Source organism: Pogona vitticeps, chromosome 2 (assembly GCF_051106095.1).
Source record: "Pogona vitticeps strain Pit_001003342236 chromosome 2, PviZW2.1, whole genome shotgun sequence".
In the NCBI taxonomy this organism is placed as follows: Eukaryota; Metazoa; Chordata; class Lepidosauria; order Squamata; family Agamidae; genus Pogona; species Pogona vitticeps.
The window spans coordinates 105,366,788-105,380,617 of NC_135784.1; the positions used below are offsets into that span (position 1 = coordinate 105,366,788).

The 13,830-nt window shown below is 44.6% G+C and overlaps 1 protein-coding gene across 4 annotated transcripts; it reads left to right on the forward strand.

Annotated features, from left to right (window-relative positions):
• The first annotated feature begins 430 nt into the window (after positions 1-430).
• RNF14 (ring finger protein 14) lies at positions 431-13,601 on the forward strand. Of its 4 annotated transcripts, XM_020806225.3 has the most exons (8): positions 431-569; positions 5,125-5,287; positions 6,446-6,597; positions 7,533-8,057; positions 9,222-9,450; positions 10,288-10,460; positions 12,498-12,628; positions 12,998-13,601. In XM_020806225.3, the coding sequence occupies exons 2-8, from the start codon at positions 5,134-5,136 to the stop codon at positions 13,050-13,052; spliced, it is 1,419 nt and encodes a 472-aa protein (XP_020661884.3). In that variant the 5' UTR covers positions 431-569; positions 5,125-5,133; the 3' UTR covers positions 13,053-13,601. The 4 variants fall into 4 exon arrangements, with proteins under 4 accessions (XP_020661884.3, XP_020661854.3, XP_020661875.3 ...); XM_020806195.3 differs by lacking the exon at positions 12,998-13,601 and having other exon boundaries at positions 12,498-12,754; XM_020806216.3 differs by lacking the exons at positions 431-569; positions 12,998-13,601 and adding an exon at positions 692-818 and having other exon boundaries at positions 12,498-12,754.
• Positions 13,602-13,830: the final 229 nt, after the last annotated feature.

Genomic DNA, 13,830 nt, shown 5'->3' on the forward strand with positions numbered 1-13,830 from the left:
GAGGAATTTTATTTGCAGGGACTTAAGAAGCTGCAGGACAGATGTCCCAAGTGCATTGACTTCCTGGGGGAATATGTAGAATAGTGTGGCGTTTACAGCTTCCTAGCTCAATTTTTTTCTGGGAAAGGCTCAATACTTATCAGCACCCCCTCGTACAGGGACATATATTGGCAGTGGCGTGGGAACGAAACAACATTTTGGCCTCTTTCCCCGCCTCCCTTTTCTTTTGCTCACATGCCGAGATAGAAAGCCAGGGATACTTCCTTGGAAAGGGATAGGAGCTGTGGGAGCCGCTGATTTCCTCAACGGGGGACCGTCGCCCGGGTTCGGCTCCCTTGCCCGAGAACGCAACCCAGCGGGCTTCAGGGCGCAGGCCAAGAAACGCCCTTACTTCCTCCTCCTCCTCCTCCTCCTCCTCTCTCGGTGCAAAATGAAGTTTCCCAGGCAAACCGGAAGCCCGAGGCCGCGCCGGCCTCTCTTCCTGCGGCTCCTGCTGCCCTTTCCCCGCCGCGTTGTCACGCCCGGTTGGACGCCGAGCACGAAGCCGGAATACCCGAGGGAGGGAAGGGGTGCGTTCGTTTGTGTGGGTATGGGTGTGGGTGTGTGGAGTGGGGGTTCGCGCCGCTTTTGGGGACCGCGGGCAGGCGAGGGAGGGAGGGAGGGAGGGAGAGAAGGCGGGTTGTGGCGGAAAGGGCGGCCGGGGCTGGGCCAGGGTTAGCGGCGGGCAGAAGCCGGAGAGGCGGCGCCCGAGCTGGACGACTCCCTCGGGGTAGCGGGAGCGCAGGGACCGAGCGGAGCCGGGGCGCCCCCGGCCAAGGGTGAGACGCGCCGTGCGGGGGCTCCGCTGAAGGGAAGCCGGGAGGGGAGGAAGGCGCCACTGCTGGCGGCGGGCGGGAAGGTCGGGTGCTTGACGGGCCGCCCTTGAATGTCGGGGGAGAGGCGCTCGGCTCTCGCCCCGTCGCCTCTCCTTGGCTGTTGCTGCCGGGCCGAGCCTTGCCTCCCTTCCGGGAATGGCCCCTGTGCCCCGCTCGTGCCTCGAGGTCGGTGGCCGGGGAAGGACAGTTCTGTCCGGAGGGAGCTGCAGGTTTTCCCCCTCCTGCTCACCTCTCTGTCTGCGGCTGTTCTCAGGCCTCACGAGAATAAACGCTGACGGTGCGGCACTGGCAGGAAACCCGCATTTTTCCTTGAGCAAACTGGTCGCAAAGTCGTAAGATCAGTTGCAGGACAATCAGAAGTTTTCCCAGGTAACAGGTGCCGAAGGAGGCAAAACCGTAATGTTCCCAGAAGACAGACCACCTTTTTCTCTCTCTCGTTTGAGATTGTTTTATAAATGGGGGTGAAAGGAGGAGAGAGAGAATATGATCCAGCAGGTGGAAATGTATAATCAACCATCCTTGCGCTATACCATGCTGTATTGTAAAAGGCTTCCAACTTTGTGGAATAATTTTACAGCAGAGAGTAAGGAAGTGGTGTGGTGGCTTGTTGTCGCTATGCTGGGTATAGTCAGGTTCAGTACAATGTTCAGTCCTGACGCCTTGGTCAGAGAGCAGTGGTCAGTTACGGTCAGCCCTGCTAGCTGGCTTCCCTTTCTGGCGTGGTTGGAAAAAGGAGTTAGACAACGTCCCACTTAGGTCACTTCCCAAGTTCTTTGTCGTTTTTTATTTTTAGTATTTATAAAGCAAAAAAGCAAAGAGTGCTGCTTATATCGGTCGGGGTGTGTGTGTATGTGTGTGTATAGATAGCTAGATAGCTAGATAGCTAGATAGCTAGATAGCTAGATAGCTAGCTAGCTAGCTAGCTAGCTAGCTAGCTAGCTAGCTAGATAGATAGATAGATAGATAGATAGATAGATAGATAGATGTATGTATGTATGTATGTATGTATGTGTGTGTGTGTGTGTGTTTATATATATATATGTGTGTGTGTGTGTGTGTGTGTGTGTGTGTATTGTCTAGACTGTTTTGGCATTGGGAAGATGAATGAAAATGGCCAACACTTGCTGGAGTTTTGCTGTTATTCTGATCTTTGTGTCAGCAACATGTTTTTTAATATGAAGCTTCAACACTGAGTTTCTTGGAGACTTGGCATTGGCATCAGCTCAATTTGATCCTCACTAGACACTCTAGCCTTCCTAGTATTATGATCACATGCAGTTACCAGGGTGCTGATTGCGATACTGGTCACTCCTTGGTGTGTAGCAGAGTCAAACTGCGAATAAAGAGACTGTATCACACAAAAAGGGAAGGAACACCACATATTGACATCAGTAAGACTCGCGATGAGAGAAAAGTGGATGAATTTGCCCAAGCGCTTGAGGAAACTCTTCCAGGCCCAGCTGGTACAAATGCACCCGAATGACGGGAACATTTCAAGAACGCTGTTTATAACAGTACCTTGTCCACATTTGGCAAGACAACCAAAAAGATGGCAGACTGGCTTGAAGCCCATTTGGAGGAGTTGATGCTAGCCATCGAGGAAAAGAGGTGAACTCTAGCAGCATACAAAGCCTTTCCTAGTGAGTACAACTTGCAGGTTCTTCGAGTTGCTTGTAGCAAAGTCCAACAGATTGCCAGGAGATGTTCTAACGATTATTGGCTTCAGTTCTGCTCTCAGATACAGACAGCAGCATACATAGGTAACATCAAGGGAATGATAGTATCAAGCAGGCTTTAGGTCCAATACAGAAGAAATCTGCTCCTTTGAAGATTGCTACATGTGTGATCATCCAGGACTGAGCACAGGAGATAGAATGCTGGGTGTAGCACTACTCTGAGCTATATTCTAGAGCAGTGGTCCCCAACCTTGGGCCTCCAGATGTTCTTCGACTTCAACTCCCAGAAATCCTGGCCAGCAGAGGTGATGGTGAAGGATGGGGACCACTGTTCTAGAGAGAATGCAGTAACTGAAGAGGCATTAAATAACATTGCGTGCCTGCCTGTCTTGTAAAAGTTGGACAGCGAACCAACTTTGGCAGAAATAAAAGCGGCCTTGGATTCCCTCACCTCCAGCAAGGCACCTGGAAAGGATAACATCCCTGTTGAAGTGCTGTAAAAGAGACCATCACCACCGGGCTGTATGAAATCTTTTGTCTTTGCTGGAGGGAAGGTGGAGTGCCACAGGACATGAAGGATGCAAACATCATTACATTGTATAAGAACAAAGGAGACGGGCTGACAGCAATAACTACCATAGCATCTGTCTTCTCAGCATGCCCATGTTGTGCTGAAGAGGCTCCAGGTGCTTGCAGACAGAATCTATCCAGAATCACAGTGTGGATTTTGAGCTACTTAATAGATCCACCGTTGACATGGTATTTTCCCTCAGACAGTTGCAGGAGAAATGTAGGGAACAATGACAGCCCCTCTTTCTGGCCTTCATAGATCTTACAAAGGCCTTTGATTTGGTTAGCAGGGGCGGCGTTTATAAAATACTTTGCAAGATTGGATGTCCACCTCTACTCTTTAAGGAAATGAAGGGCACTGTAGTTTTTGATGGCTCAACATCAGATCCCTTTGATATCTGAAGCGGAGTGAAACAGGGCTGTGTCCTCACGCCGACTCTGTTTGGGATCTTGTTTACTGTCATGCTGAAGCACGCCTTTGGAACTGCAGCAGAAGGTGTCTATCTCCGGACTAGATCAGATGGAAAGCTCTTTAATTTCTCTAGTTTGAGAGCAAAGACCAAAGTCCAAAAGAAATGCATGCGGGACTACCTCTTTGTTGATGATGCAGCTGTTGTTGCCTATTTTGCTGAAGAGATCCAACAACTTATGAATCATTTTAGTAAGGCCTTGCAAGATTTTGGATTAACAATCAGTCTGAAGAAAACACTGGGCTAGGGCGTGGAATCACCTCCCTCTATTATCATCTCTACACAAGAACTGGAGGTTGTTCATGATTTCGTGTACCTTGGCTCAACAATCTCTGACACACTCTCTCTAGATGTTGAGCTGGCAAAGCAGCTACCATTTTCTCTAGACTCACAAAGAGAATATGGCTTAATAAGAAGCTTACGGCATATATAGGTCTATAGAGCCTGTGTCTTGAGTGCACTCCTGCACTGCAGTGAGTCCTGGATCCTTTATGCATTGCAGGAGAGGAAGTTGAACACGTTCCATATGTGCTGTCTCTGACACATTTTGGGTATCACCTGGCAGGACAAAGTTCCAGCTAGAGTAGTCCTAGAATGAGCTGGAATTTTTAGCATGTATACGTTACTGAAACAGTGACGTCTGTGCTGGCTTGGCATGTCGTGAGAATGGATGACGGTCGGATTCCAAAAGATCTCCTGTATGGAGAATTAGTGCAGGGAAAGTGCCCCAGAGGGAGACTGCAGCTCAAGGATATCTGCAAACAGGATCTGAAGGCCTTAGGGATGGACCTCAACAGATGGGAAACCTTGACATCTGAGTGTTCAGCCTGGAGGCAGGCGGTGCGGCATGGCCTCTTCCAAATTGAAGAGACACTTGTCCAACAGGCTGAAGTAAAGAGGCAGTCCCGAAACCAGCAAAATCAGGGAGCTGGACAGGGGACAGACTGTATTTGTCCTCAGTGTGGAAGGGATTGTCACTCTGAAATTGGCCTTCTCAGCCACACTAGACGGTGTTCCAAGACCTCTATTCTGAGCATGTTACCATAGTCTCTCGAGACTGAAGGATGCCTACACTAGATATCAGGCAAATGGGATTGTTTCAGCTAGCCATTGTTAAAACAACTGTAGTTTGTCAGAGTTGAATATAATTCTTAACTGCAGTTAATTCCAGACAAGTAAATGCTTTTGAATACTTCCCAGCTGTATTGAAGAAAGAAGGGGGAAAGGGGGAAAACTTAAACCTGAAGGTTGGTGCTGTTTGTTACCTTAAATGTATTGACTATCTGATTGCGTTCATTTTATCACTTTAGCACAGAGACTATGGCAAATTACCTAATAAAAACAACATAACCCAATACAATACAACCAGACCTCTAATAAAAAGCTAGGGTGCTAGTGCTGTTCCAGTCAGCTACCATTCTCTTAATATTTCATCATCAGCCTGACTGGGTCTGATGGAAGCTGAAGCCCAACTGTGTTCTTGCAAATTATTCAATTATAGTAGCGTGCCTAACATTATGTTAATATTTACAGGAACTTTAAATGTCTTCAGAGGACAAAGAAGCTCAGGAAGACGAGCTTCTTGCTTTGGCAAGTATTTATGATGAAGATGAGTTCAGAAGAGCAGAGTCTGTACAGGGAGGAGAAACCAGAATCTCTGTGGACCTGCCTCAGAACTTCAGCATATCTGTTAGAGGTGAGTCTGGCCTCCTGTGGTAACGCCTTTCCTTGCAGTATATTGTGATAGCGATGCTACTTACAGAAGTTCTAATTAGAGAAGGGGGTATTCGTATATGAATACAAATATCCCTGCACAGCTTGAGTTAACGAGGGTCCAGCCCAAGGGGGACCCTCATCTACTCGCGCTTCCAGTGGCAGCAGCCTCACTCGCTCGTCCAATCACTCCCTGAGGCCCCCCCCATCTCTTCCTGCTCGGCAGCCGTGCAGGGAGACTTGTCCTCCCTCCCCCTGCCTGGACTGGTTAGCAAGCAGGAAGAGATGGGGGCTCCGGGAGTGATTGGAAGGGTGAGGGAGGTTGGCGGCAGCGGCGGATGCATGAAGGGACAGTCCAATCCCAGGGGCTGGACCCTCATTAACTCCAGCTGTGCGGGGATCTTCGTGTTCATATACGAATACCCCCATCTCTAGTTCTAATTCATGATTAGAGATGGGCACAAGCCACACAGTTCGGCAGCACAGCTTCTTGCCCATCTCTGTTCATGGTCCTCTTCCCCAGAGGTAGGATGGGTTTCACACCGTGGACCTTTGGTGTAGTTTGCACATGGTGTGGTGCAGGGCAATCTCATAGGCTCCTCTTTGTAGTTTTGAGAATATTTGGTGCGGTCAGATTGGAGTTGTATTGAAGAGCAGTTCATTCCTCCTGTAAGGAAAAGGTGTTCTAAAGAGTTAATCCATAATAGTATTCAGATCGAGAGAAACTGACCTGATGATTGTATGGTACACAAGTACAGGAACCAGCCTTCCAAACTAGATTGGCTACTCAGGGTAGTACGGTTTGTTTTTCAGCCATGTTTAGAATCTTGAGAATAATTCTCAAGAGAGAATTCTCAATAAGTCCAATCAATCAATCAATCAATCAATCAATCAATCAATCAATCAATCAATCAATCAATCAATCAATCAATCAATCAATCAATCAATCAATCAATCAATCAATCAATCAATCAATAAAATGGAGATCAAAGTAAGTTTAAATAGGTCTGAATCAGACTAGTGACTGTGTGATTCCTTATGGCTGAAAATGCTTCAGAGGGGAGGGTGCATATCTGTTCTGTTAGACAGCACAGTTTTAGAACTCCATCTCTCTTATATTATCAGATGTATTTTGTTGCAGGCAATCAGACGGACGGTCTTCAGAACAGCAACTTTGAATGTATGGTTTGCTTTTTGCCTCCAGTAGTGCTGAATTTTGAATTCCCAGAAGACTACCCTTCAACCTCCCCACCCGTGTTCACTCTCAGTAGCAAGTGGCTCTCCCGGGCGCAGGTTGGGCACTGATTTTTAGCATTTCATGTACTTTACCAGAAACGCAAAATATTGTTTCAATGCTCAGTACTGTGGTAGATTGTAGGAGGATTACTCAAGGAGCTAAATAATTAAAATTCAGATATAGCTATAGAAGATGAAGATATTAAATCTTATGTGCACCACAGCTTTGTCAAACTGTTTTGTATTCGACTAGACGACGAATTTGTTTAAAATCTGTTCTAAATCCTCAGCCTCCCATTGTGGTCAGCATGATGCATTAGTGCAGTGGTTCTTAACGTTGGATAACCCAGGTATTCTTGGACTGCAAGTCCCAGAAGCCCCAACCAGCATAGCTGATGGTGAAGGTTTCTGGGAATTGCAGTCCAAGAACACCTGGGTTGCCCAAGGTTAAGAACCACTGCATTAGTGAACATTGTGTGTGTGTGTTTTTTTTAAATCTCTCCATGAATATTGTTTTGTTTGCAGGATCTTTAAATGTGCATTAATATGTAATATCTGGTGCAGATATCATGCATGTAGTATCTGGTGCAGAACCAACTGAAAAATTATCCTGCTATAAATCCAGGAGTGTGAATTTTAGCTGTGAATTTGCTTCCCATTGAAAAGTCAGTGTAGGCATTTGCTCTTCCCTGCCTGGCATGTCACTGGTGTGGAACACCAAATCACCAAAGCTGCTTTTTAACTTCTGTTATATGTAAGTCGGGCACAGTTCTCAATATCCAGGACTGTTGCTTTGTGGCTTGGAATGTGGGTCTAGGTAAATAATAGTAGTAACAATACTTCTTATTATCTGAAAAGTAATTCCATTTGGAGAAAAGCATGCTAGGCGAGGCTTGATTTAATTGTGCCTTCAAAGCTGACATGTTCTTCATGCTTGGGAGTTTGAATGCTCCAGGAATCTCTGCTAACGGTCTTTCCCCCTTCTTTTCCAGCTCACTGCTCTTTGCAAGCGCTTGGACAACATATGGGAAGAAAACAGAGGCTCGGTAGTCTTATTTGCTTGGATGCAGTTCCTCAAGGAAGAAACCTTGGCGTATCTGAATATTGGCTCACCGTACGAAGCAAAGATCTGTGAACAAAGGGAAGAATGGAGCAGGACAAACGAAGAGGAAGCTTCCTGTGGTGCAGCAGGTGCTGCTGCAGCAGCAGCAGCAACACAGGAAGAGGGCCTTGACGCAAGAGCCGTGCAAGACGTTGATTCCCTGTCTAGCCTGATTCGGGAGATTCTAGACTTTGACCTGGCTCAAAAGGAAAAGTGCTTCAACAGTAAAATGTACACCTGTAATATCTGTTTTTCTGAAAAGCTGGGAAGTGAATGCATGTACTTTTTGGACTGCAGGCACGTGCACTGCCGGGCTTGCTTAAAGGACTACTTTGAACTTCAAATCAAAGAGGGGCAGGTCCATTGCCTGAAGTGTCCGGAACCCAAATGTTCTTCAGTCGCTACACCTGGGCAGGTAACAGAAACCTAGTTTGTGCACAATCTATTAAAACAGGTAGACGGTTTAAATCTAGCGCTACCTTTGGAGCTAAAAGTGGGCAGATATCCCCCAGAAAGCCCAGGATTCAAAACTGGCCACCACTTCTACCATTATGGGTCCCAAAGCCAGAAGAGTGGCAGTTGTGTTAACTTTTCTTTTTTCGTTAAGTAGGAATATGTAGATTCTGTAATTCTGCACTAAAGAAACATAGGCCAGGATCGCATTGGTATTTGTGGAAGGTTTGCATAATAACTTGCCATGGCTAATTGTGATGAAGCAACAAGGTACTAAGGTGTCTCAGTTGCACATCTGGTCATGCAGCTGATGGTGCAACTGAGATGCACCCCAGAATGTTGTCAGCTAGCTTTAATTAGCCATAGCAATAATAAGGTTCCAGACTTAATCGCGTAAGTGTACGGTTCTAGTTTTGTGGAGTGAATGGTTGGGTAGATGGTTGTAGTGGAAGAGTTCACAGAAGTGTGCAGCTTGGAGCTTAAGAAGTTAGTTAGTCAGCCCTGATCCTTGTGTAGCTTTGCTTTTTAAACTACGTAAGGTGCTGAGATAATACTCAGTCACACGTCTGGTCATGCATCTGATTGTGCCCCTGAGATGCACCCCAGAACGTTGTCAGGTTGGGTAGTTGGCTTTACTGGAAGAATTCACTGAAGTGCTGCCCGGAGCTTATCGTGCCTTAGATTTAGTTTGCCAGTCCTGGCTAGGTTTGCTTCAAAAAATACACAGCATTAATAATAATCTTGGAACTGTAGAGCTGGAAGGGACCCTGTGCAGCATTGAATCCAATCCTTGTCAGGGTGGCACAGTGGGGACTCAAACTCCCAACCTCTGGCCTCACAGCCAGATACATATCTAACCCACTGAGCCCTCCAGCAGTTCATTATTGAGCCGCAATGATGCTCTGCGATGATGAAGAAAGGCAAATTCCAGTATAGAATATCAGTAAAGAGCAAAGGATTTCCTTTGATAGAGCAATAAGTTTTACTAGAAAATGTCTGAGTAAATTGTTTTTATGCTATGCAATGGTTACTTGTATATATATGTTTTCTTTCTTCCTATGGTGGGCTTTCTCCTTTTCTCATAGCCCAAAATTCACCAACACATTTCCTTATGAATTCATTCTAGGTGAAAGAGCTGGTCGAAGAACAATTATTTGCCCGTTATGATCGTCTGCTGCTTCAGTCAAGCTTGGATTTGATGACAGATGTGGTCTATTGCCCACGCTCATGGTGCCAAAGCCCAGTGATGCAAGAGCCATCTAGCACAATGGGCATCTGTCCGAGATGCAATTACGCCTTTTGTACATTGTGTAACAAGACCTACCATGGTCTCTCTCCATGTAAAGTCACTGCAGGTGAGTTGATGGCAGAAGAAAGAACTGGAGTCTTGGGCAGATTAACAGTATATCTGCTGTATTTCTCTTTTTTATAGTTCTCCTTCCATCTGTTCAAACAATTCCTAGAGGAAGTGGATTATCTAGACCCATTTCAATCCAGTTTCAGACCTAGTTATGGGATGGAGACAGCTTTGGTCACCTTGGTGGGTGACCTATGTTGGGAACCAGGCAGGGGGTTGTGTCCCTGCTGGTTCTACTGGACCTCTCAGTGGTTTTTGATACCATTGCCCATGGTATGCTTCTGGACCATTTATCTGAGCTAGGTCTTGGAGGCAGTGTTTTAGAGTGGCTCCGGTCCTTCCTGGAAGGAAGAACTCAGAAGGTGGTGTTGCTCAATGACCTGGCCATTGGTCTGTGGTGTCTCTCAGGGATCTGTTTTGTCCCCCATTCTTTTTAGCATTTACATGAAACCACTGGGAGAGATTATCTGGAGTTTTGGGGTTTGGCTTATTGTGTGACCTTGTTCCATCGTATTTGCCATTTACCCTTTCTTTCCATCGTACACCCGTTACTTCTTAAACCCAAGAGGTTCTGAGGTTGAGTAAACAACAGATGTTGGATAATCTGCATGAGACCAGCACACATCATAGGGTTCCTTCCAGCTCTGCAGTTCTAAGATTATATTCTCTCAGTTAATCTCTGCTTCGTAACAATGTTGGTGGATCTGTATGGGATCAGTATGCAAGGCTAACTAGGAATATTGGTTTTGTTTAAGGAGTCAAGCTAGGTATGCCTGTATTGCTTGGTTCTTCAGTGCTTATCAGAAACATACCTTTGTTATGTTTGTTTGCTTAGACAAGTTACTAGATCTGCGAGAAGAGTACCTTGAAGCAGATGAGCTCTCAAAGCAGTTTTTAGAGAAACGCTATGGGAAAAGAGTGATTGAAAAAGCTCTGGAGGAGATGGAAAGTCAAGATTGGTTGGAAAAAAATTCCAAATTATGTCCTTCCTGTGCAACTCCTATAGAGGTAAGAATTGGGGCAGAGGATGAAGACTTGTGAGAATCAAAGCTTTTTCTTCTGATAAGGATTCAGCTATTCATGGGCAAGTAACATAAGAACATAGGGACACGGTGGCGCTGCAGGTTAAACCGCAGAAGCCTCTATGCTGCAAGGTTGGAAGACCGGCAGTCGTAAGATCAAATCCACACGGCAGAGTAAGTTCCTGTCGCTTGTCCCAGCTCCTGCCAACCTAGCAGTTCGAAAGCATGTAAAAATGTGACTAGATAAACAGGTACCCCCACAGTAGGAAGGTAACAGTGTTCCATGTCTAGTCGCGCTGGCCACATGACCACGGAAACTGTCTATGGACAAACGCTGGCTCTACGGCTTGGAAATGGGGATGAGCACCACACCCTAGAGTCGGACACGACTGGACTAAATGTCAAGGGGAATCTTTACCTAACGTAACATACTGATTCCTCTTTAAATGCCCGTGCACTGTCCTGTTTATGGGTAACAATTTCAATCAGTCAGACTTCTAGACAATGATTACTGTTCAAGTCTGGGCTTTTGCTACTGCTGCTATTGGTAGTCTGAGGGGCACAGAAAGTGGAACATTTCCCTTTCTGTTGTCAATTGACTCTGTCATTCCAGCACTGAGATGGGGTAACTGAGATGGGCCAACTGTAACCCAAAATATTTAGGAATAACCCTTAACTTATAGAGAACATTTAAGAAAAAAACTCTGATAAAATGAAAACCAGGGACAATGTTCTATACAAACTTCCTGACACTTGCTGGGGAGTAAATGCTAGTTCTTAGGACATCAGCTCTTGTATTGGTTTATTCAGTGGTTGAGTATTTCAGCCCTGTATGGCTAAACAGTGCGCATACAAAAGCAGTGGACACCCAGCTAAACTACACCACTGAGAACTATTAAAGCAGCGCCTCCGAGTAGCTACCAGTGCTGTGTAAGATATCACCTCCACACTTTTGAAGACAATCATCTTTAACAAAGGGAGTGGTAAAATGTGAGGCACACTGACTATACCTGAGGACTGCCATGATCAAATATTTAAACTCAAATCTTGGAACCCACTGTAGAAATGTAGACAGCAACTGGACAAAGAAGACTTTGCCATTGAGACAACTTGGCATGAGGAGTGGGCAATTTCTAATCCAAATCTGTTTAACTTAGTGCCCGATCCAGTGCAATGCTGTTATGGCTTTGATCTCCCAAGGAAAAAATGGGCAAGCACTTTAGATTCGAACTAACCATGGCAGGTGCCAATATTGGAAATATAAATGGGGGCCGGCCAATTATTCTAAATTGTGACTGTGGGTATGTCCTGCAAACTTTTCATCATATTGGGATGGAATGCTCCCTTAGAAGGTTCCCTGGCTTTATTTATTTCACTAATTATTTACCATTCATATTGTGCGTTTTTAAAATCTTGTAGAATTTTTTTAAAGATTTGACATTGCATACATATTTTATATTGTCTTGGTGATATTTTACATAATAATGCTGTATCTGTTATGCCATACAAAATAAATAAAATGGAACTAGCACTGGAGAGCTCTCTTTAGATCCTAAGAAATCATGCATTGGGAGTGGCTGAGCATGGTCATGGCATTTTATATTTTTAAAGTAAAAAAAATCTGAGCCTGAGGCCGTTGTCCATGTTTGATTGTATGTGGATGAGTATTAGAGGAAGAAACAATGCTTCTCTTAGAAAATCAGTCAATTAGCAATCATCCTATTCTCTACAATGCATTTTCTGTCCAAATGGCTGATGCTGACCGTAGCTGCTTTTCTTGCACAAGTCATCGTAGATTCTTATTTATTTATTTAATTTGTATACCGCCCCATCTGGCCGAGGGCCACTCTGGGTGGTTCACAACAGAATACAATAATAGACAACAGTTATAAGACAACATTAAATTGTATCAAAAGACATTTCAAATTAATATAAAAAACAAGACCTGCATGAAACATAAGGTATAAAAAACCCAATACACGTTGTCTTTTAAGGTTTCTCTTTTCTTCTCTTCCCATTTCAGAAGCTAGATGGATGTAACAAGATGACATGCACTGCTTGCAGGCAGTATTTCTGTTGGATCTGTATGAGAAGTCTGTCTAGGACAAACCCTTATACTCATTTTCAGGATCCAGGCTCCCCATGCTTTAACCGGTATGTGTACGCTACTGAAAGAAAATGTTACTTGCCAATTGGGCTGTGTTTGCTGGGGCTGGCGAGCTGAAATGTTCAAGAATGTTTAAGCAGATTCTCTATTTGGCCTTTGGAAATAATGGAAACCACCACATAGCAGAGCTATTCTTTTGAGAATGGAACTAAACTGTTAAATTTAAATTTGTGAGTGAACTAGTAGTGAGCTAGTTGCATTAACATGTCTTAGTCACTCTTGGAGAGTGTTGCAGATTTGTTGCCAATCTATAGCACATATATTAAAAAACCCTACAGGAGGAATATAACATATCTTTTTGCTAACAGAATGGCTTTCTGGTTCATAACCCACAATCATTTTCCTGTGTGTCTCAGGTTATTTTATGCTTTGGAAAATGAAGATGACATTGTGGATGAAGAATTCTACTAGTTCCTACTCATTACTGAAGATGAAGAAAAATGATGTTGAACTATGCATACTTTCTTCAAGGTTGTTTTGAACACTGGCAGATTATAAAGCAAAGAAGTTATTGAAGACGCTTAGAGAATTGCTTTTGTATGCTGTTACAAAAAGCCTTTAGCTGCATGGGATGATCTAAGATCTTTCTAAAAAGACCAAGTGGAACACTGAATAACGGTGTGAAATAATTAAAATTTCATCGTGCTATCTTGTAAGTTGCCCTGTTGCCACTAAAATTGATCCAGGAACAAGTGGAAAATGGGAAAATGTACCTGCTCTGTGCTTTTTCGTTGTGTGTGGTGCCAGTGGCAATGAAAACATTGCTACAAAACTTAAAATTCATTACTGTTCCTGTGGTACAGCAGCTACTTTTTTCTTAGCATTTGTTCAAGCCAGAAGAGAGTGATCCTCCCAAGTTTTATGAACATAATTTGGTAAGAGCATGATCTGTCTGAATTCACCTTATGTGGAACAACATTGGATTACTTCTGATATAAACGAGGATGATGACCTGAAGTAGCTTTTCCAGTGCTGAGGCTGAATTTATTATGTAGCTTCCCTTTGTATCCATTTCTGAAGCACCTCTTCCGGACATGCCATAAACACCTGCCATCATCTCTGGCTACCCTTTAAGTCAGTTTTCTGCAGCGCACAGGCAACAAGGCCCGAATGCAGGGAATTACTTGGCACGTTGGTAACTTGCCACAAGAATGGAATAAAATTGTGATGCTCTCTATTACCACAAATC